This window comes from Ovis aries, chromosome 2 (assembly GCF_016772045.2).
Source record: "Ovis aries strain OAR_USU_Benz2616 breed Rambouillet chromosome 2, ARS-UI_Ramb_v3.0, whole genome shotgun sequence".
Taxonomy (NCBI): domain Eukaryota; kingdom Metazoa; phylum Chordata; class Mammalia; order Artiodactyla; family Bovidae; genus Ovis; species Ovis aries.
The window spans coordinates 148,407,811-148,431,111 of record NC_056055.1 but is presented as its reverse complement, the minus strand read 5'-3'; the positions used below and the strand labels follow the sequence as shown (position 1 = coordinate 148,431,111).

Here is a 23,301-nt window from a genome sequence, read left to right as displayed (position 1 = left end):
TGTTTCACAGCCTGAAAAGGAAAGTCCAGATTTTCTCTGAGAGGACCATGTGGACCATGGAATGAATTGGAAAACTTCAGGTTAAATAAAGATAAACAGATTTTTTTCCACTCCAGGATTTTTCTTAGACATGAATTTGAGGGGTAGAGTGGATATTCATGATATCCTAGACTTACGTAACTAGGAATGAACTATTATGGATGATATTTTCTTGAAACTGTTTTCCCAAAAGTGAATATTTAAAAATATATCTCTGTCATACTGCAGAATAACAAAAGAATTGATAAAACTTGGTGATGTATTGACTATAAGGACCGAAGGAGAGTCAGTGAAAATTTTGCCTAGGTTTCTAGTTTGAGACTTAAGATTAAAATAAGATGGGAAGGTTAGTTTGTAGAGAAACAGTTATAAGTCTGATTTTTAAAGATGTTGAATTTGAGATGGCTCCCTTGGGAAACAGTATGATAATTGGTAGTATACTAAGTTAGAAACAAACCCCCAAAATATTTAATTAGTCATCAAATATTTGAACCCCTCTGTAACATTTTCCCCACTTGAATCAATTATGTTTGAATAACTGCAATTACAGGGAACTCATTAACTGGAACTCTTTAGATAGTTTGGACCAGTAGAAGCTTTTTCTTATATGGAGCCCAAATTCAGTCTCCCCATAAGCTTCATTCCATTTACCTGTAGTTCTACAAACTATGTGGTCTAAGTCAGTGGTTCTCAAGTTTTAGCAGGCATCAGAATCACCTGGAGGGCTTTCTAAAAACCAAGATTTCTGGACTTTCCTCCCAGAATTTCTGATTCAGTAGGAATGTGCATTTATAACAAATTACCAGGTGGTGCTGATGTATCTGATTTAGGGACTGCGCTTTAAGAGCTGTTAGTCTGAACTTTGTCTAACAACTCTTCATATCTTTGAAGATAGCTGTTTTGTACCTTCTCTTTTCCAAGCTTTATTAAGTTCTTTTGGATATTTCCTATATATTATGATATTAAGTCTCTTTTCCATATTGTAGCACAGATTCTGAGAGTGAAGAACTTTGAAGTGGAATCCCTTACATATAGTCAAAGCCAGTCAAAAAAAGACCTCATCCTTCAGTGTTCTTAAGTACTTTGCATTGTTAAATGTAGAAGCTTGAGTGATTGCTTGTAATTTACCTCTGTTATCCTGAGCCACCAGGATGGGACAGAACTCTGCCTCCAGTGAATGTACTGCACAGCCATACTCCTTTTTATTAGTTCCTTCAATATTGTAAGTTAAAAATATTCATTCAATATAGCAGCAGGCTAGGGTAGTTTTAACTTAAGGTAATATTGATAATTAAGATGGCTAGAGTCATCTGAGATCACAGAGAAAGGAGTTTTAAACAGTATTTTTAAATTATTGGTTATTATTTTGTTCTTAGGTTTATCTGCATTATTAAAAGGTTTATCATGAATGTTCTGGTTCATGCCAACATCTCTGTTTATTTACTTAAATAATTTCTAGTAGTGCAAAAGCAGGTTAAAAAGTTGTGCAGTTGTAAGGCTCTTGAGAATTGATGCTTTTGAACTGTAGTGTTGGAGAAGACTCTTGAGAGTCCCTTGGATTGCAAGGAGATCCATTCTGAAGGAGATCAGCCCTGGGATTTCTTTGGAGGGAATGATGCTAAAGTGGAAACTCCAGTACTTTGGCCACCTCATGCAAAGAGTTGACTCACTGGAAAAGACTCTGATGCTGGGAGGGATTGGGGGCAGCAGGAGAAGGGGACGACCGAGGATGAGATGGCTGGATGGCATCATGGACTCGATGGACATGAGTCTGAGTGAACTCCGGGAGTTGGTGATGGACAGGGAGGCCTGGTGTGCTGCGATTCGTGGGGTCGCAAAGAGTCGGACACGACTGAGCAACTGAACTGAACTGAACTGAAGGCTCTTGATGTACATTGCTCAGTTGCTTTTCCAATAGATTGTACTAATTCACTTTCCCACCAATAGTGCTGAGAGTGTGTCTTTTATCATACCTGCTCCAAAATTGGGCATTGTAAAGCTTGTTTGATAGGAACAACAGGAACAACAATGTCTTAATGTGTTAATTGGCATTTCTTAATTAAAGGAGGTCAACTAGTGAGGTTGAACATTTTTCATATTTATTTCATTATTTCTTATGTAATTAGTTGCTTTATATTCTTTGCCCAATTTTCCGGTAAGATTTTAGTATTTTGTTAACTTGGGTATTGACTTGTTATAAATGTGGCAACTATTTTTTCAAGGTTTTTTCTTTTTTAGTGGAGGCATGCCTCATTTTACCTAGTTTCACTTTATTGTCCTTTGCAGATAATTTTTTTTTCCCACAAATTGAGCATTTGTGGTAACCCTTCATTGAGAACGTCTATTGTGCTGTTTTTCTAACAGCATTTATTTACTTCGTGTCTCTGTGTCATGTTCAGGTAGTTCTCAATATTTCAAACCCTCCACCAGCAAAAAGATTATGATTCACTGAAGCCTGAGATGACGGTTAACATTTTTTAGCAATAAAGTATTTTTAAATTAAAGTATGTACATTTTTTTAAACACAGTGCTATTGCACACTTAACAGACTACAGTATAGTATAAACATAACTTTTATATGTACTTGAAAACCAGAATATTTATATGGCTTGAATTATTGTAACATTTACTTTATTGGAGTGGTCTTGAATTGAACTCACAGTGCTTCCAATGTATGCGTATATTCAGCAATTTTATGTTATATTGTCAGTTTTGTATTGTTTTATTTGTTCAGTTGAGTTTGTACCCAGAATGTGTTTCCTTGCCTAGCTCTAATTAACTGGTTTAAACGAAAATATCCATCAATAAACATTAATTTTCCATACTCCTCTTCCTGTAGCCCCTAACAGCCATCATTTTGTTGTCTGTCTTTATGATTTTGACTGCTCTGTGTAAGTACTTCATCATGGAAGTAGAATCCTGGAAGTATAGTCCTGGTCATTTTTGATTGGCTTATTTCACTTAAAATAACTTCTTCAAAGTTCACCCATATTGTAGCATATTGCAGAATTTCTTTTTAAAGACTGAGTAATATTCCACCATGTGTGTGTATACCACATTTTGCTTATCCATTCATTCATTGGTGGACATTTGGCTAGTTTCCGCTCTTTAACTCTTGTGAATAATGTTGCTGTGAGCACTGGTGTACAGACATCTTTTTGAGAACCTGCCTTCATTTTTGGCATGTTATATACCCAGATACAGAATTACCAGATCTTACAGTATTCTGCTTTTAATTTTTGAGAAACTACCGTGCTGTTTTTCACAGTGGCTGTCCTATTTTGTATTCCTACCAACGGTCGCAGGGTTTTCTGTTTACTCACATTCTCACCAGTACTTGTTTTCTGTTTTTTTGTGTGTCTGTTTTGTTAGTAGCCATACTAATAGGTGGTATTTCATATATATCTTCTTTGGAGATATATCTGTTCAAGTTCTTTGCCCATTTTTAATCAGGTTTTTTGTTGTTTCAGGAGTTCTCTTTGTATTTTGGATATATAATTTACAGTTATTGTTTTGGCATCCTTGGCATTCTTGTTAAAAATCATTTGACTGTATACACCAGGGTTTATTTTTTTCTCTCTGTTCAGTTCCACTGGTTTTTATGTCTGTCCCTATGTGTAGTACTGTATTTTTTTGTTTTTACTGTCTTTGTAGTAATTTTGAAATCAGAAAGTGTGAGTCTGTTAATTTTGTTTTCTTTTGAAGATTGTTTGGCTCTTCAGGGTCCCTTGAGATTTCATATGATTTTAGAATAGGTATTCTGTTTCTGCAAAATTTTTCATTGAAATTTTGACAGATTGCTTTGAATCTGTAGATCACTTTGAGTAGTCTTGACATTTTAACAATATTAAATTTTCCAGTCCATGAACATGGGATGTGTTTCCATTTATTTATATCTTCTCTAATTTCTTGAAGTAGTATATGTGGTTTTCATTGTACAAGTCTTTCATTTCCTTGGTTAACTTAATTCCTAAATATCTCATTCTTTTTTATGACATTGTAAATGAAATTATTTTTGTAATTTATTTTTCAGATTGTTCATTATTTGTTAATGAAATGCAGTGTTTTTTAGTGTTGACTTTGTATCCTGCTACTTTACTGAATTTACCTATTAGATCTAATATCCTTTTCATGGAGACTTCAGGGGTTTTTTGGTGGAATTTTCAGGGAATGGCAGCTCAACTCAAGTATTCTTGCCTGAAGAATTCCATGGACAGAGAAGCCTGCTGGCTCCATGGGATGGCAAAGAGTCAGAAATGACTGAGTAACTAACATACTTGCAGGATTTTCTATGTATAATATTATATTATCTCAAATAGATAATTTTAGTTTTTCCTTTCTAGTTTGCTTGCCTTTTTTTTTTTTTTTTTCCTTGCCTAATTGCTCTCACTAGAACTTCCAGTACTACGTTAAGTGGTGGTGGTGGTTTAGTTGCTAAGTCATGTCCAACTCTTACAGCCCCATGGACTATATGTAGCCCATCAGGTTCCTCTGTCCATGGGATTTCCCAGGCAAGCATACAGGAGTGGGCTGTCATTCCATTCTCCAGGGGATCTTCCTGACACAGGGATCAAACCCATGTCTCCTTCATTGCAGGCCAACTCTTTACTGATGGAGCCACCAGTGAAGCAAGGGTGAAAGCAGGCATCTTTGCCTTGTTCTTCATCTTGGAGGAACAGTTTTCAATTTTTCACTAACATGGGACATTATGTTCACTGTGGATTTTCATCTATGACTTTTATTGTGTTGAGGTAGTTTTCTTCTGTACCTAGTTTGTCAAGTGTTTTTATCATGAAAGAGTGTTGAATTTTTTCAGATGCTTTTTCTGCATAGAAATGATCATTTATCCCCTCCCTTCATTTGCTTAATGTGGTATATTACATTGGCCAGTTTCTGTTTGTTGAACCATCCCTGCATTGCACATTTTAATCCCACTCAGTCATGTATATAGATAGTCTTTTGAATATGCTCCTGTGTTCTATTAGTATTTTGTTAAGGATGTTTTCACTGATGTTTATAAGAGATACTGGTCTGTCTGTAGTTTTCTTATCTTGTAGTGATTTTGTCTGGTTTTGGTATTGGGTGTGTTGACCTCACAGAATGAATTAGGAAGTGTTCCCTTAACCAATATTTTTATCATGGTTTTGGTTATGATTGGATTTGTTTTTAAATGTAAATCAGTTCTCTGGGTAGTAGTAATGTGATATGGAGAAAGAAATTTAATGTGAAATGTTATCCATATTGGACAGTTTAAAAAAAGAGATAAAATAGACTGATTCTGTGGGGATAACATTGAACCTAAATGAAATGAAACTTTGTGGAACAATATAATAGTCCATCTAGTTTCAAGACAGGTAACCTGAATTTATTAATACCACTGGAACTTTCATAAAAATAAGCTCTAAAATCAGCTTCAGAGCTAAATATTTTATTAATGAGCTTGTCCAAATTTAAATTTTAAGACATACATAATTTAGTATACATACATTTTATTAGAACATAGAAAATGGGAAGTTGTAAACTTTCCAAACATTTAATAAATTGAGTATAGTGATATCAAAACCTGATAAATTTAACAAAAAATAAAATGCCTGGTCAGTCTAACTTATGTAAAAATAATATACTTATATATAAAATAATATAAATAAATATATTTTAAAATGTTAACATAATAATAAATCAAACTTGAACAATTTATCCTGGAAATATAAAGGTGATTTACTACTAGGAAATCTAATGATGTAATTCATCCCTGAAGAAAAGCAAGGTGGGTAAAACACAGTGGCCATTGTGGCTTGTTTTATAAAAAGAAACATATACATGAATTTCCACTTTAAATCACACATGAGAGACTTTTACAAGAGACTTTACTTCGTTTATATTTTTTCATTACCAATATATTTGGTCTTAATTTAGGTTGTTTGCTATTTTTGTTTTGTTCCCTTCTTGGTACTCTGATTTTTATTGTCAGTTTGTCTTAGCTTTTTCTTCTCCAGTGGTTTGGTAAGGTCTATAATCAACTTTAATGGTTATCATGGTTATTTTAAAGTTGTTCAAAAGACTGTTAGATCCATATTTATATACTAGTCTGCTGCTGCTGCTGCTAAGTCACTTCAGTCATGTCCGACTCTGTGCGACCCCATAGACGGCAGCCCCCTAGGCTCCCCCGTCCGTGGGATTCTCCAGGCAAGAACACTGGAGTGGGTTGCCATTTCCTTCTCCAATGCATGAAAGTGAAAAGTGAAAGTGAAGTTGCTCAGTCGTGTCCAACTCTTAGCGACCCCATGGACTGCAGCCCACCAGGCTCCTCCATCCATGGGATTTTCCAGGCAAGAGTACTGGAGTGGGGTGCCATTGCCTTCTCCGATATACTAGTCTAAGTCAACACAAATCTCTTTTTTCCCCTTCTGTATGTCAGATAGAGTTTTGTATACTTTATTTCTCTCCATTGCTCTATATAGTTATTGGGCAATATCTGTAGTTTTGAACCCTGGTTATTTATTTAGGTCTGTCTCTGTTTTTAACTGTCTTTCACTAGTCTTAACAGATTGTTTTATATAATGGCTTTTCCATTTTTCACTTCGTAATTTTGATTTGTGGGGTCTCAACTGGATCATTTTCAAGAAGTTCTTTGAAGGAAGATTACTGGAATCATTTTCTGAGTCCTTGTATATTTAGTAATATATTTGTAGGCTTTCAGACTTTTTTTTTTTTGACCAAGTATAATGTATTTGACTTCACAAGGTTTCTCTCTTAAAAAAGTCTGAAACTATGCCATTTAATGTTGCAAAGAAATCCAAAGTCAACCTGAGTTGCATTTTTTTCTTCAGGTTATTGAGTTTTCCTATTTATATGGTTTTAGAAATTATGCTTTATCTATGCAGTTAAGATTTACCTAAAATTTTACAAACACTTTTCTTCATTTTTTATTGCCATTGACATCTAGTAGTACAAAAGTTGAGGGTTTTTTTTAATTCAAGAAATTTTTCTTTTGCTTTGTCTTAATTGATGCTTTCCATTTCTTATTTTCTCCTTAAGATCAACTGTATTTCATAGCTTGTGTCTCCTTACTTTCTCTTTAAGTATCATTATGTTTCTGATAGTTTTCATCTCTAACTTTTTACTCTACATTCTAAGACATTTTGCAAAGTTTGTATTAAATGTGTGATAGTGTTATTTGTATCCTTGTTTCCTCCAGTGTAATTTTAATTCTGCATTATTTTTCATGCTTTAACCTTGGTCTGTCCTACAATATTCTATTCCAAAGATAAGAAATCATGTTGTAATCTACCGATGCTAAACAGTTTTCTAGAAATTTGTTTATGATTCCTACTTTTAAATGACTTTCCTCTCCTTAAATTGTCTGAATGGTATTCCTCATGAGTATTTGCCGAAAGGCAATGTAGGTAAGTTGTCCATAGCTCCACATTTTTCTCATCTCAGGTCATCTTTGACCTACAGCTGTACTGGCTCTTACATAATTGTCTTAGCTTAGTTTCCAGAGTCCTTAATGGGGTTTTCTTCACCTTCATTTCCTGGTTGTGTGCTATTCCGAACAAGTGAGCATAACGATAGAAAAATGATAGCAGATACTCTCTGCCACTGGAGGTCCTTAACACATCTGTTACATAGGCAGTGTCTTGCCAAATTGTTTTGGGGGCAATCTATTCTAACTAGAGCAAGAAACAGAATAGCAATAGAGGGGGCAGTAGAAAATATCACTGGCTGCAGTCTCAAAACACAACACCTGTACAATAGAGAAACCAGCTGTGTGGTTTTCGGTTAGTATGTTTCTGAATCAGAAGACCATAGAGAGAAGCTAAGGATCTTTACATGTACTTCATATGGCTTGTTCTCACGCCCAGGGTAACTCTTGGGTATTTTTCCTTTCTGTTCTTTTGACTTGGTGCTACCTTAATTTGTTCATTCTTTTGTTTTTTTCCCAACCATTTCTTACTGAGTTCCATGTGCCAGGCACTTCTCTAGGTACTGGATATTATATACTGTTGAACAGAACAGTGTTCTTTCATTGACAGTAGAAATAGTTTCTGAATTTTGTTGGCAATGCATTTTGGTGATGATGTAATGTTTTATTTCCCTATTTTTCTTTTTCTTAGTAAGTATTTTCTGGCAAATTGAGAAAGGCTATATTAATAACTATAACCTAAATACCAGTTTAAATTCTTTTGCTGTGAGCATTTTTTAAGTTGCTCTGAATCAGAAAATAATTTTTATAAATATAATGTTCATTATCCTGACCTTAAAGTATTATTTCTCCCAAAACTTCTTGTGATGACTAATTTACTACTATCTTCTCTTTTTTCTTAAACTTTCTTAACTTTCTTAGATGAATAAAATGGTCATATCAATAAAATTATCATGTTTTATATGATGACCTCAACAAATGTTTTGGCATTATAGCACTTTAGTTTACCTTAGAGTTTTCATAACTATTTGAAAGGCAAGCAGTAAAGCTGCATTAGGTGATAATAGATTGAAGAATTTGGTATTTTTAAAAATGTATTTATTTTTAAACATAATATTTGAAAGATTTTATTTTTCTCACCACTTTGGATATAAGCAAATAGAGGTAATTTTTGTATGTGTTGCTTATATTTAGAGAAAACTTATTCTGGAACTTTTTATACTCAGTGCTTCCAGTAAATATTGCGAGCTTTTAAACAAAACAGAAAATCACAGTATTTGGCATATAAATAGACAAGAAGAAGCATAAAGTACACAGAGACCTATAAGTGTGAAATGTAATGAGTAAAGCAATTGTTTAATTTTAGTAATCAAGTCCATAAAAGCAAGTTAAAGCACTGACTTATAGTTTAGATAACTAACATATTCATTATATAATTTATAAGTTATTATTAAGGAAAGGGGACTTTAAGCAAAACAGGACCTGGCAGTTAAAAGTACATGTCATTTTATTTTCCCAGAATCCTCAGTATTAAAAAAACAAGCTTTCTATATGCACTAATTGGGTCAGAATTAATTTTATAAGACTGTAGTCATATTGAGGGTAAGAACTATATGTAAATTACTTTGAGCAGCAGAATGTTATAGTAAAAAGAAGATTTGGTGCTTTTGATGAAGAAGACAATCTTTATGGAGAAACATAATATCTTCTTAGGCTGTAGTAAGATTAATAGTAATGTTTTCTTTAAAGGTAGTTGTTAGGATTTGGAAGTCTTTTCCATTGGCTACACCAGTCTCAGCCAGTTTGCTCACATCTGGGCCACTTGTGTTAAATTTGATGTTGTGTAGGGGAAGGGAACAACTTCAGGTGAAGCGCAGAGCATGTTGTTTTCACAGCTCTTTCACCTAGGGATTAGAAGTCTTCTCCGCCCCCACCACTTCATCCCCATACTGAAGTATCGGCAGAGATCCCAAAGCCCCAATCTACATGCTGTCTTTAGCTGAAAATCATGCTCGCAGAATTTATTGTTTGTGTTGGTTCTTCAGTTAATCATGCTAGTCCAACAGTAGTTTACATTCACATTGAGGTAAGAGACATAGCTAATTGGTGCATTGTTATCTATTTTGTAGTGGGGGTGAGCTAGCATTGCAAAAAGATTCATGCGTTACATCCATTGGAAACTTGCCTGAATGCTAAGTTTGATATTTTCTACAGGTTTGATATTTACAAGCTTGTTTTGATTGTTTATGTTGTAGCTGAATAAAAGGATACTTAACATATTTTCTCTAAAGTCTTTAAAAATAATCATGTTTAAATAATGTGGGACTTTAATTTTGAACTCATAACTTCTCTGTGTTTATAATGATTTCTCTGCTTGTTTCTAGGGGCCACCTACAGATGCTCCTGCAGTGGACACAGCAGAACAAGTCTATATCTCTTCCCTGGCACTGTTAAAAGTAAGTGTTGAATGGAGTTACTGGTTTTACTGAGCTCTGCTGCTTTCTCTGTATCTTTTACATTGAAATATTTTTCATGTTAACCCTCTCATACATAAACTTGTTTTAGGTGCATGTATAAAATAGAATGGTTTTATTTTCACTGAAATACAGTTAGGTTATTAATTAAAAGGAGGGGTGTTTGAAGATCTCAAGGGCTTTGTGTCTGTGTATCGTCCTCTTTACAGATGTTAAAACATGGTCGAGCTGGAGTTCCAATGGAAGTTATGGGTCTTATGCTTGGAGAATTTGTGGATGATTACACCGTCAGAGTGATTGATGTGTTTGCTATGCCACAATCAGGAACAGTGAGTACTTTTATGGTTGCCTGCTGCAAGTAAATGTGTTTCTTTTTTCTTTTCCTATGCAAAATAACTCTTATCATATTGTTATTTTCTTGATAGAAAAATTGATTATAAAAGATTAATAAAAATAATTTTTAGACTGTATTGAGTTAAATCTTTTAGATGAATTATGAATTCCCTATGGGTCTATAGACTGATGCTAAAATTTAATCCCTTTACTTGTTCTTTGAGCTGTAACTAGCATAGTGTCCTGGATTTATGTTAGTTATTTTAATACAGTAGGATATTAGTTTGAATACTTGGTTCAAAAGATTTCAGAGACTCAATTAAAGTTTTAATTCATGTACGTTGTCTAGTCCTCATGTTTTGTTTTTATTGTTTTGAAATAGCACCCATTTAAAAATGTTCTATATATGGTGATAAATGACTTAAGCTTTTCCTATTCAAAATGTTAAGTTTAAAAAAAACAGAAACCATGACAGACTTTAGTTCTTTTTGCCTGGGTGTGGTAATTTGTCATAGACTAACATACTGCATACTGATTGTGAAAGTCCTCTACCCATCTACCCATGGGAGTTTTTTTCTTGTGGGTTTTTTTTTTTTTTCTGTTTTGTTTAATGCATTGGGCTTATAGACAGGTGTGTATTTAGATTTTTAAAAACTGGCCAAAACCAATAACCATTTACTGACCTTCCAAAAAATAACACACATATTCTTCTCATCCATTTGCCTAAGAAAATATGTACATTTATCTGATGAATGTCCTTATGTCTATATCTGTTATAGTAAAAGGTTCTTAAGTTTTAATATCCTTTATTTTCTTGTAAATGTTTGTTTGATCATATAAAATAGAATATTTGATCTCTGTGTTCACTCTGTGTAGTAGAATTGGAAAGTTTCTCTTCTAGCCCAAGAGTTAGCAAACTTTTTCTGTAAAGACATATGTCTCTGTCTCATATTCTTGTTTTTTTTTTTTTAAACCACCCTTTAAAAATGTAAAAAAACATTCTTAGCCTGTAGGCAGCAGATTGCATACCCCTGTTCTTGAGGATGCACTCTCAATTAGAATTCAAAATACTGTTTGTTTTGGTGGGAAGAAGTGCTTATGTTAACTGGTTTGTTTAAGTAGATTAGACTTAAATTCCTGATGTTAGAGGGAAGCCTTGAGGGAGCTATAATGGCAGTAATCTATCACTGGAGAGATGATATGAATGCCTTTAATTCTTACATGTCCTAAAATTTTCTTTTGATTGAACTAGCAAAATAATGGAGCATTTAAAAGACTTGGTTACAGATTGTCTCATGTGGGAAATTTTTTGAAAATGCTTTTATATTTGAGGTAATATTTCAAATGTGTGTATTTCCTTCCTATTGCCTGATCTACCAAGAAGTCCTAATAAAAGCACCGAACTTCCTCCCCTCCCAGCTCAGCCACCCAAAAAAACAAGCAAAAACAACTCTTTAAATTGTTAAATTATTTTCCTTCCAGGGTCTTTACATACTGAAGAAAAAAAAAAAAGGAAAAGACTTGAACTGTTGGTTATAACAATAGCCAAATAGTCATAGAACTTTGAATGAGATGGAAGAGACTTACTGCCTGTCAGTTTTCAGAGGATGATTTTAGGAAGTATGCTTGACTAGATAGATCTAAATAAGAAGTTATTGATTCACTAATATGGTATTTCTTTTGTGGGTGTGTATTTGTGTGTGTACACATTAGTCATGACTGTAAACGCTTATAAAACATCCTAAAAATTACCTTAACTCATTAACAGCAGTTTGGTACTTGGCAGTTTTTTGGTACTTGGCAATGTAAAAAGTTTTATTAATATATGGATTATAATTGAATGATATGGGTATCAAATATGGGTATCAAAATCTATTAAATCATTTCGGTATCTCCAAATGTACATAGGTTTCTTGGCAATAACTTTTTGTTCATTATCTTATAATACAATTTTTTTTCATTGTTGTAGAAGCTAATCATTTTTATTTTCTTCCTAAACCAGGGCGTCAGTGTGGAGGCAGTTGATCCAGTGTTCCAAGCTAAAATGTTGGATATGTTGAAGCAGACAGGAAGGTGAATATTTCAAGTGATCATATAATGGAATAATGGAAATATTTTCAGCAATATGTCTCAGAATTTTAGATGTTTATGAATATCATTCTTAGGGAAAAAAAAAACTATGTTGTTAATGTGATAGTGTTACCTATCTAGTGTCTCTTTCCTGTAGAATCAAAGAAATTTGCCAGTCAGAAAAATGCCTCATGTTAAAATTCTCAACCATTACATAGTAAACTTGGACTGTAACTTCCCTCTGTTTAGCATATGGAGTTACTCTCTAGTCACTTATAATTGAAAGAGCTTGTATGTTCCAAAATTCAAGAGTTGCAGCTAAATAAAATTCTGAATATTGAATTATATTTGTAGTCATATCAAGTTTTACAGACAGAGAAAGTAGAATTCAAATATTGTTCAGGTTTTTTACCCCAGATTAAATCTCTCAATAGTTGTCATTCTCTTGCTCAAATTCTTGTACTGTGGAAAAAACTTCAAAATTAATGTTAGCAAAAGGCTCAGCAGCTGGGCAGAACAGTGCAAATTGGTTTTTGACTGAGTTCCTAGTTCTCTTGCTGGTTTAATTGATATTTAATCCTTTCACAACAGTGGATCCTGGTGTCCATTGTTAAAAATGTACTCTGCCTGAAAAATTCAACTCCCAGAGCTAAGGAGTTAAAGAGTAGATATTTACTTGAATGCTGAAAGGGTAAAAACTGGCTCTGAGAAAGTGTGGTAACAAGGTGAAAAACTGAAAGCCTTATCTACCACTGCTAATGTGCATCTCTTAATGATAGCACTCCTTTGTCACACTTATTCATTTCCATGTTTTCTGGGTAATATGGTGTATGATTTCAGTGTTTCTAATGGTGTTTTTTCACACCTGTGTGTTTTTCATCTCTTCTTAATTTATACCCTGTTAGTGTGTTATTTTTTTTCATATCATAAATGTAATACTTGGTCTCTTCTGAACGGCTAAATGCCCTCTTTGTTTCAGGCCTGAGATGGTTGTTGGTTGGTATCACAGTCACCCTGGCTTTGGTTGTTGGCTTTCTGGTGTGGATATCAACACTCAGCAGAGCTTTGAAGCCTTGTCGGAGAGAGCTGTGGCAGTGGTTGTGGATCCCATTCAGAGTGTAAAAGGAAAGGTAGAGTGGATTCTGTCTTTATTAGCATCTCCTGCCACATTCTGTTTACAGATACATTAAATAAAAGTCTATTTTGTTTAAAGCTTTTCTTAATTACACACTGAAACCCTGGTCTCTTTACTTAAAAAAACAACCAAAAAACTTACAAGTCAATAAATGTGTCTTGGTATTATTATTAGCAATTTAACTGTTTAGAGATTTGTTTCTTCTTTAATCAGTCTAATCATACGTTTTTATCTTTAAATAATTTTATTTCATAGATTTAAGAATGTTAAATCATACTGAAAACCTGCTTTTCACAATTTATTAATATTTTCATAAACATTTCTCTACCTTTTATTTTAAAATGGTAAATTTGGGATTGGCACAGTGTTTACCAAATCTAGTTAAATAGCTCCGTTTTGCAGACATTGTACAGGGCATATTCTGGAGTTGTATGTTCCAAATATTTTAGACAATGAAGACTTGTCCCAAACACTTGGTATCAACCGTTTGCATTTTTGGAGTGAGGACAGAGATGAATGATTAGATATGCTAAATGATTCTGAAAAGAGATTAACTTGCAAAGCATATTGGGTTATATTTGTTCTTGTTGAAATCTTTTGTTCTTGTTTAGTTCTTTTTTCCTTCTTTATTTTCTTTTTTCCTTCTTTTTTTTGTTCGTTCGTTCTTTTCTCTTTTTTTTCTCCTTCTTTTTCTTTCTTACTAGCCCCATATGCCATTTTCCTATTTCCTGCCTCATGACAGCAGGGAGCAGCTCTATTATCACCTTCACAGAGCTGTCTGCAAATGTGAGAGGCAATTCGATTTTGCTCAACCACAGGGAGAGTGGATTAGAAAAACTACAGAACATACAGAAATTGGCTAGGTGGTTACTGCTTTAAAATACTGCTGAGGTGTCTTGTTTGAGCATGTACTTCCATTGTAGTGTAGAATAATTGTTAAAATAAAATCACAATACATTTATGGAATCCTTTTTATGCAGCTTTTACAAATAATTTTTGGAGCACTTAAAAATAAATATTAGCTTGCTATCTATCAGACCTGGAGTTTGATGGTAATGCAGATTACATTTACATCTGCTCACCAGCTCAAACAAACTAAATATGGCTGTTAAAACATGGAGCCTTTAGCTGTCATGAATTTGAAGTTGAACACTTTTTGACATTATATTACTATGATGAATAAAAATTGAGGTCTTCTCTAAATCATGATACTGTTAGATGTGATTTAGCTTTTCAGAGGCGGAAACTAGCCACAAAAATAATAATAGAAACTGATACTAGGCAGATCTGAATGGATAACTTCTGAGGCTTGCTATATACCTATATTTCAATTAATTTACTTTCTTTTTACTAAATGTGTTGTTTTTTTAACTGATACAGATAAAAGGAATTGAAAATCCTTGAATTTTGTTAGTTTTATGAATTATAGTATGGTATAGTATTTCTTAAGTTTAATTCTCTGATAATTAAGATACCTTTTAAAAAAGTAACCCATAAGTAACTAATTTAAGTAATAATTATTTTAGAAATATAACTATCTGATTAAATTCCCTCCCCACAACTCTTACAAATAATAATTGAAACTTAAATTTAAATATAATTAGAATTCTGTTTTGTAGTTTTAGTGTGACTTTTTATGATACTTAACTCGTGATAGTGGCTAGTTTGTAAAGGAAAAATATAAAGTTAAATACAGTGAAAGAAAGCATTTTCAAAATAGAATGTAAGTAAGTGAATATGTGTTTTGGTTATCGTTTATAGTATTTTAACTGGTAGTTTTAGTTTCCAAACCTAGTTTAGGTATTATATAATAGTGGAGTTTGCAGTGTTTGTTTCTAATTAAGCATGATTCATGTTAAAAGAGTGCATTCATTAAAAAATACACTTGTATCACATGACAGTTATAATGTGGTAAAATGTAGTATTTTAAAATATATATCAAAAACTATGGAATTACATGTATCACTGTCTAGTTTTATACATCTTGAAAAATATTTTTGGAAAATTAATATAAGCATCTATCATTGATTCACCTCACTTATTGTACCTAACATATATATTCATGCAATTATATTACCTCAAATAAGAATCTGTCTAGTTCTTTGTCAATAATTTAACCTCATTTATAAGGTACCTGAGTTTGGTTATCATTTATAGTTCTCTCAATGTCTCAAAACTATGAATTAAATTAAGTTTTAGTAAATCCATGGCCAGAGTGTTCTAGTTAAATCATTAAATTTAAGAGTATAAACTGTAAAAAAGAAAAGAATAATAGCATAGGACTCGCCCTTCCCAATCTCTGTACATGATTTAGCAAAGCTGTTAAAATGATTAGATCAACAGTTAAAAAATGACAGTCTATGTATAAATGATTTAAGTTGGGTCTCTGTTCTTTTAATACTTCTTTCCTGTATATCTTTATCTTTTCATTTTTGTAAGTCCTAGTCTTATCCCCCTGAATTTGAGTGATTAGATAAAAATGGATTCTTTCTTTGTAATCTCAATCCATAAAGTTTGATTTCCTTTTATTATTTCACTTTTTTCCTTGACTTGACTCTATATGAATTTCTTGCTGTGTGCCAGGTATTGTGGTAATAACTGTATGAACTTAACTCATTTGTTCTTTTTGGTAATTCTGGAAATAGACTCTATTATTCTGTTTGTCAGTAAGGGTAAAAAAATTTATAGAGTCAGATCACTTTGTCCCAAATCATCCTAATATGTAATAAGCAGCAGAATAAGAATAAGAATCTAGGTCTATAAAAGTTAAGAACTCAAGCTGTTTACTGACTCTTTAATATGAACAATGCAATTAGAATCACTTGGGAATGGAAAATTAGTACCAAAGTCATTGCAGGGCCTTTTCTTAACTTACATTGGTAGATGTCATTCTCTTCAGCATAAGTCAGAGGAAGGAACTGTACATTTTCTCAGAGTTCTCAATAGTTCTATGTGCTATTTTTAGTAGATATTATATATTAATTGATTTTCTGATATAGTCTTTTTCTATTAATTAAAAACAATTTAGGCAGACTCATGTCTGTCAGCTTTTGTGACATCCCTAACCAGCATAAACAATAAAATGTACTATATGATAAATAATCCATATCTCTGTATATTATATAAGCCTATAAGTATTTTAAAATGATACAGGTGAAAAATCAGTGATAATAACATTTGTAATTTAAATGGAGTGTAAGCTTATAGCAATTACCAGTGGGTTCCTCTCTAAATTTACCAGTGAAATAGCTTTTAGGATTCTCTTTTAGTTTACTTATAATGAAAACACAAATGAAAATGTTTTAAACTTCAGTTTTCAAGAGGCATGGTGGCAGCCTCTTGCTTAATGTTTTGTTATCCTGTATATTCAGCCCACAACTGGACTCTATCCAGCGATGAATTTAGAAGTAAATTCAGCTTGTAATATGACTGTACTTCTTCATTAGGGCAAAAGAACAGTCACTTTGTGCAAAGTCAAAACTAGGTTACAACTATTACTACTTTTTTTGAGAACTAATTTTCTTGACAGGATTCTTATCAATAAAATGTTCAGATGTTACCTGTTGACTCCAAACAATCTTTGTATCTATTCTCTATTTTGAAAGCATATTAAAAAAAATCACTGAAACCCCTTTATCCCAAATAAATCTTCACACTGGCTGGACTTTCTTGAAGATTTTTTGTTTTCTTTGATTGGAAATATCCAATGGGCTTCTGAAAATGTGCTGTTTATCTGGTTTCAGATCAACTCATTATCAGATACTTCTTAACTGTACCTGATATGCTTATTTGCTAATGATTTTGGGGTATGAAATTAAAAAAAAAATGGTCTTAGCCTCTTTGAGAAGTCATACATGTTTAGTGTCACTAGTGAGTCAGGTAACATTCTGCCAATTATATGCTGGTAATCCTACACTGCATACTGATATAATACAAACTAACTATACTATACAGGTTTGTTTCTGTAACTAAGTATTGAATTAGTTGCTAGTAACAAATAATTCAACCAATACTTACTTAGAAACTTTTATGTGTTGACATGCAATGAAGTAGTACTTGTGTAGCAAACATAGTAAATGCAGATTAAATTAAATGTAGGCAGAAATCAGTGTAAGCTGCACAGAGTAGATGAAGCTTGGACCAAGTTTTAAGGATGTTACTTAGAAAAAAGGAGCTTATACTTTATGAGGAAAATGTAGAAATGATACCATTCAGAGTGGTTCTTTTTTCACAGGTATATTAGAATATAAAATGAGTAGTTATTGTTGTTGTTTTTTAATCAGTGTTTTACAAAAAAGATAGGGCTTTGAAGAGTAGAAACAAACAAAGGAGGAAAGAATTAGGGAATGAATAATAGCTTACTTTTTATTTTCAGATATCTAGAAGGTTATGTCTTTTTCAAGGTAAGGGGGGGAAATAGTTTACTTATCCAAGAAATTTTCTATTAGTTTTAAGATGGTAGAGATTTTAAACTATTCCGTAATAGTTTTGTGTTAGCACTTTTTTGTTATTAAAAATTATATTTCATAAAGGCTGAGAATAAGTAAAGAACGCAGGCTTTGGGGTCAAGTCTGCATTAGAATCCAGTTTTTAACTCTTCTTTACAGCATAACCTTGAGTAAGTTATCTAATATTCTTGTGCTTCAGTTTTCTCATCTGTAAAACAAGGATTTTAGTAACTATCTCATGGTGTTATGAATATTGTGAAGTGATGTATATATTCTGTGCACATGCATGTTGAAGATGTGCAATAAACTTCACTATTCTAAAGATTAAAATAATTGATACAAGGAAAAATGACTATCATGTTTTTAAAAATAGAATCTGAATATTTTTGAAAAATTTAAGAATAAGTGTATAAATTAATTACTAATTTGCTCACTTTAGGAAGGTGAAGGTAACAGCTACAAAAGAAAAAGTTCCCTTTTTATATTTTGTACTCTCAGACTAATTTAGGAATAGTCAGCTGATTTTTTTATTGGACACTTATTGTTTTTCCAGCATATTTCTCTGGGGCATGCTGATGAAAAAGAATGTGAATATATTATGTTAAAATTCTGGCCTTTAAGATAATTGATGTAATTAAAATCATTTTGTGTTTTATTCATCTGTCTATGGGCTTCCGCAGTGGCTCAGTGGTAAAGAATTTGCCTGCAGGGCAGGAGCTGCAGGAGATGGGGTTCGGTCCCTCAGTTGAGAAGGTCCCCTGGAGGAGGGCATGGCAGCCCACTCCAGTATTCTTGCCTGGAGAATCCCAGGGAAAACGGAGCCTGGTGGGTATAGTCTGTAGGGTCGCAAAGAGTCAAACACAACTGAAACGACTTCACACACACACACACACATCTAAATATTGTCTCCCCCACAAGACACACGCACATGCACACACATCTAAATATTGTCTCTCCCACAAGACACACGCACGCACAAACACATATCTAAATATTGTCTCCTCCACAAGACACACACACACATATACCTAAATATTGTCTCCCCCACAAGACTGGAGCTTCTTTTAAGGGAGAAATTTTTCCTTATCCTGAAATTCATGCAGGGTCTGTAAAAAATAGTTTTTTTCATAAGTGGTTATAAAATAAAATCAAGGAATGAGTGTGTCAGTGGTCAGTTATTACCAGTTCTGACTTAACATGTAAGAAAACTGCAGCTAATTTTGTGAGGTTTAGTAAGTAATTTGTATATGTTAGTGATGATAGAGTCTTATTTTAAATGAGTGAAACATGAGATTGACAAGGTCAGTGAGCCAGTGTTTCATAGACATTAGCCTTGATAAATCTGAATTTTCTGTAATCAGAGCTAGAGTTCGAGTTTGTCATGTCATTTGTCTTTTAAAGCTAGTGGAATATATTTAGCTACTATTCATAAGATTTTCTTTTCATCAGTATCCCATAAAAGTTAATTTAAGGGCTGAATAGTCCTTATCTCGAATTTTGTATACACACACACCTTTTCTTTGCCTAGTTTTCCAGGCTGAGAGAGAAAAATAGAAAATAGGACACATAAAAATTCTATTTCTATTCCTAATATAGCTTTGTGAGCATACTCATCCAACTCTTGGAACAAGTTTAGTTTCTATATTATCTTTTGTTTGTGCCCTGTTTTTCACTCTTAGTATCAATTTGAAGTTTTATAACATTCAGATATAATCTGTGAGGATGTCTAAGAAAATATTTTAGGTGTTAATGTGCATATACTATTCCTGCTAGACTTAATAGTTTAGAACACTATCTATATAATCAGAAATTGTCGGCTAAGAATGTTAAAACAATTTTATGTTTAAAATTCTAAGTATAAATCTGATATACAACTAACAGTTCTTAAGTGTCATTCTTTTAATTTCAAACTTCTCTATTAATAATACAATTTGTGGGCAAATTTATTGTTGTTTAGTAATTTCTATGCATTTGAGTGAGAGAAATCTGCTTCAAATTGGTTTGAATTCAACTGTTGCTGTAAAGATGTAGGAAAACCTTTAAAACAATGTCCCATTATCTATAAAAATATTATTTATTGACTCTTTTGCCTCTTGAATACTTTTCTATCTTCAATCTAATGAACCCTGGTCATTCATTCAGCAGACATTTATCGATCATACTGTGTGCCAGGCATGCAGTGGACACACAGGGCACTAGGATCTACTCCCTGTTTTAATGCCAGTGTTGTACCGGAAAATGGAACCTGTAACTTTATATAAAAGGTCTTTTCATAGCCTATATATATTAGTTGCTTAAGATCATACTCAAATGATTTGACATTAATCCTTGGTAATTGTGAGGATGTTTCTGAGCCTAGGACTTAAGTTTGTCTGCTTTAGCCTGTTGTTATCTCTGTAATTTCCTCAGGAGGGTAGAATTGACTATGGTTGTAGATTTTCTTCTAAGTCATAGTTGATCATTATTCTAATAATAATCAGAGGTTTTTCTTAGACTACTAGTAAGTTTTTCAATTAATGCCTGCTGCCACTTTTTATATGCCAAGTAACTTTTCTATATGCAGTTTTTATTCCTAATTAAACACAAATCAAAGGGGAAAGAAGGGACTTTCCTGGTGGTCTAGTGGTTAAAACTCAATGCTTCCATTGCAGGGTGCCATGCAGTGTGGCCAAAAACAAACAAACAAACAAATAAAACAATCAAAAAACCAATAACCAAAAATGTTTTCTTGGAGCTTTTCAGTTTAATAGATAATCTATTAAACCTTTTCTGTAGTATATGTATTAGGGGTCCCAAGTACTCTGCTGGGGAATGGATATTTGGTGGCACATAAGACACAAACCTTGCTGGGATGTAACTGAATCTAAGAGTGGTCTTTTTTTTTTGCTTTTGTGTTAGGATAACTGTTCCATCAGATAACGTGGTGATGAAAACTACTGGCTTTGGCATCCTGTGTATGTACAGATGATAGTGGTGTCACTTACTGGTTGTCATCTCATTTAATTTATTCAAGTCCTTGGAGCCTCAGTTTCCTTATCCGTAAATTAAGAATATTAATGCCTACCTCTTGGTTGTTGAGTATTAGTGTAATTTCTATGCAGTATTTAATTAATAAGCCCAGTAAAAATATATAAAAAGGATACATACCAAAGTAATTGAGCTTTACATTTTTTTCTCCTATGAAAATGACTGTGCCTTTTGAGAAATGGCAGTTTGAAGGATATATTTGTATATTTTTTTTGAAGGTGATGTTAAAGCACAAGAAATGTATGTAAATCCTTTATTTCCCTTATCCCTTCCCTACTACCTTTCTAACGTGAGTGAGCCCTAGTGTTTAGTCTCTGGAGCCTTTTATTCCTTTACTTTATGTGGAACTGTCAATAAACAAACTAACTGTATTGTTTTCTTTTGTCTACTAAACAGGAGTCTGAAGTCACTTGTCCTTTTTGTGTTGACTGTCAGGGTAGCTACTGACAGATTTGATAATGTTAAGTTCGTTACCCAACCAGTGACCCAGGGATGCTGGTCTCTTGTAGCTCATTAATAGTCCCTGAGGAATTCAGTTTTTAAGTTCACTGTTTATTAGTCACCTCTAATTCTAGAAATACCTATCATAGAGGAATACCAAAATTCTAGGCATATTGTCTTTGAAAAAAAAAAAATCAGTATAGCTGTTACATTTTTTATTTGATTTAGAAATTTTCCTAGGGGGAGTATGTCTTAAACTTTAACACTGTACTGCAGTAGCAATATTCTGCTTAGTTTACTGTGTCAGTTTGAGTGCTCCAAGAATCAAATGCCAAAATAGGATTTGGTCTATGCAAGAGATTTATTTGGGGAAGCACCTTTAATGGATAAAGGGGAGACTCTTCAGATAGCAGTACAAGTCTGACTGTGTGGATGGAGAAAGGGAAGGTAGGATTGAGTAAGAAGACCCTCATACTGCAGTATATTCCTAAGAAAGTTTCAGCCAGGCTGTTGGGGAGTCCTTGGGACTGTTGTCCTTCAGAAGAACCCCTTATTTGGTAGGAATGGCTGTTTGTAGTACCCTTGGTGTGCCCAGTCATTGACTGGGAATAGCCCTAGGGAGATGTGTCCTGGGGAACCCCCAGAGGATCCAAAAGTGTAGCATCTGAAGTCTGCGAGTCAGCTATGTCTGCAGTAGGTTCTACTGAAAGGAGATCCAAGCTGGGCAAGTCCATGACTGCTACAGTTAGTAACACTAAGAACCACAGTGGTGGAAGTGAAAGTGAAGTCGCTCAGTCGTGTCCGACTCTTTGCGACCCTGTGGACTGAAGTCCACCAGGCTCCTCCGTCCATGGGATTCTCCAGGCAAGAATACTGGAGTGGGTTGCCATTTCCTTCTCCAGGGGATCTTCCCGACCCAGGGATCAAACCTGGATCTCCCACATTGGAGGCAGACGCTTTAACCTCTGAGCCGCCAGGGAAGTACACAAATACTGTTTTATATAATTTTATCATCAAATGGTATCATTCATGAGCACATGGTGACATTGAAAAGTCAAATAGCAGTTAACTTAGCTAACTGAACTCACAGGTGATAGAACCAGAATTCTAACTTAGGCAGGATTGTGACTCCACAGAGTGTCTTAAGCATTTAAATACCTATACCATACTGAGTACAGGCACAGACTATAAAAATTCTGCTAAACTTTATTTCGTGACTTAACTATATTCTTTTTAGAAAGTTTCATGAATCTAAAAACGTCTAATTACCTTTCACCATACTAGTTTCCAGAGATCGATTTGTTTTCATTAAAGTATATATATTCAGAGCTGTGGCTTTACTGTTTGAATTTTGATGCATGTCTTCACTTGTCAAAAAAAAGTACATTATGCTAGTTACATTCCATCCCCCTTTTCTCCCAATATATTGAAGTTGTACTACAAATCTCTAGCTACAATAAGCAATTCTCCAAGGATGAAGAAAGAAAATGTACATACACACAGGAATTTCTTTTCCAGAACTAAAATTGACGTTTTATAAATAATTTCCGTGTTGCAAAGTTGAGACTAAGAAATCACAGCAATTCAGTGATATGCATTTGGCATGAGTCAGTTTTAGTTCTTAGTGCTTTTCATTGGAAATGGCATAAAAAGTAAGATTTCTTTGAATTTTTTATGCTGTGGGCTTACAAGAGACATAAGATGTTTTTCTCTTGTAGATGTCTGGCAGTGCATGGCAGCAGAAGTAACGAAATGGTCACAAACCCCAGCAGTACTTCCCAGGTCACATGCATCCTTAATTTTTAAAGAATCTAGAAACAACCTAAGCAGTTGATAACAGGTCATTTCTAGGTGATAAAGGATATTTGATATGGGGTGTTGCTTTTCTTTCCACACCTAGCATTTTTA

The 23,301-nt window shown here is 33.6% G+C and overlaps 1 protein-coding gene across 9 annotated transcripts in view; it reads left to right on the top strand.

Moving 5' to 3' along the window:
* Positions 1-23,301, top strand: part of PSMD14 (proteasome 26S subunit, non-ATPase 14) — a 102,603-nt gene that overhangs the window by 49,029 nt on the left and 30,273 nt on the right. For all 9 annotated transcript variants that reach the window (XM_042243813.1, XM_042243817.1, XM_012135814.3 and 6 more), the window contains 4 exons: positions 9,850-9,921; positions 10,149-10,268; positions 12,275-12,345; positions 13,322-13,472. In XM_042243813.1, coding sequence (XP_042099747.1) covers positions 9,850-9,921; positions 10,149-10,268; positions 12,275-12,345; positions 13,322-13,472 — 414 coding nt within the window. The remainder of the gene's footprint in view (positions 1-9,849; positions 9,922-10,148; positions 10,269-12,274; positions 12,346-13,321; positions 13,473-23,301) is intronic.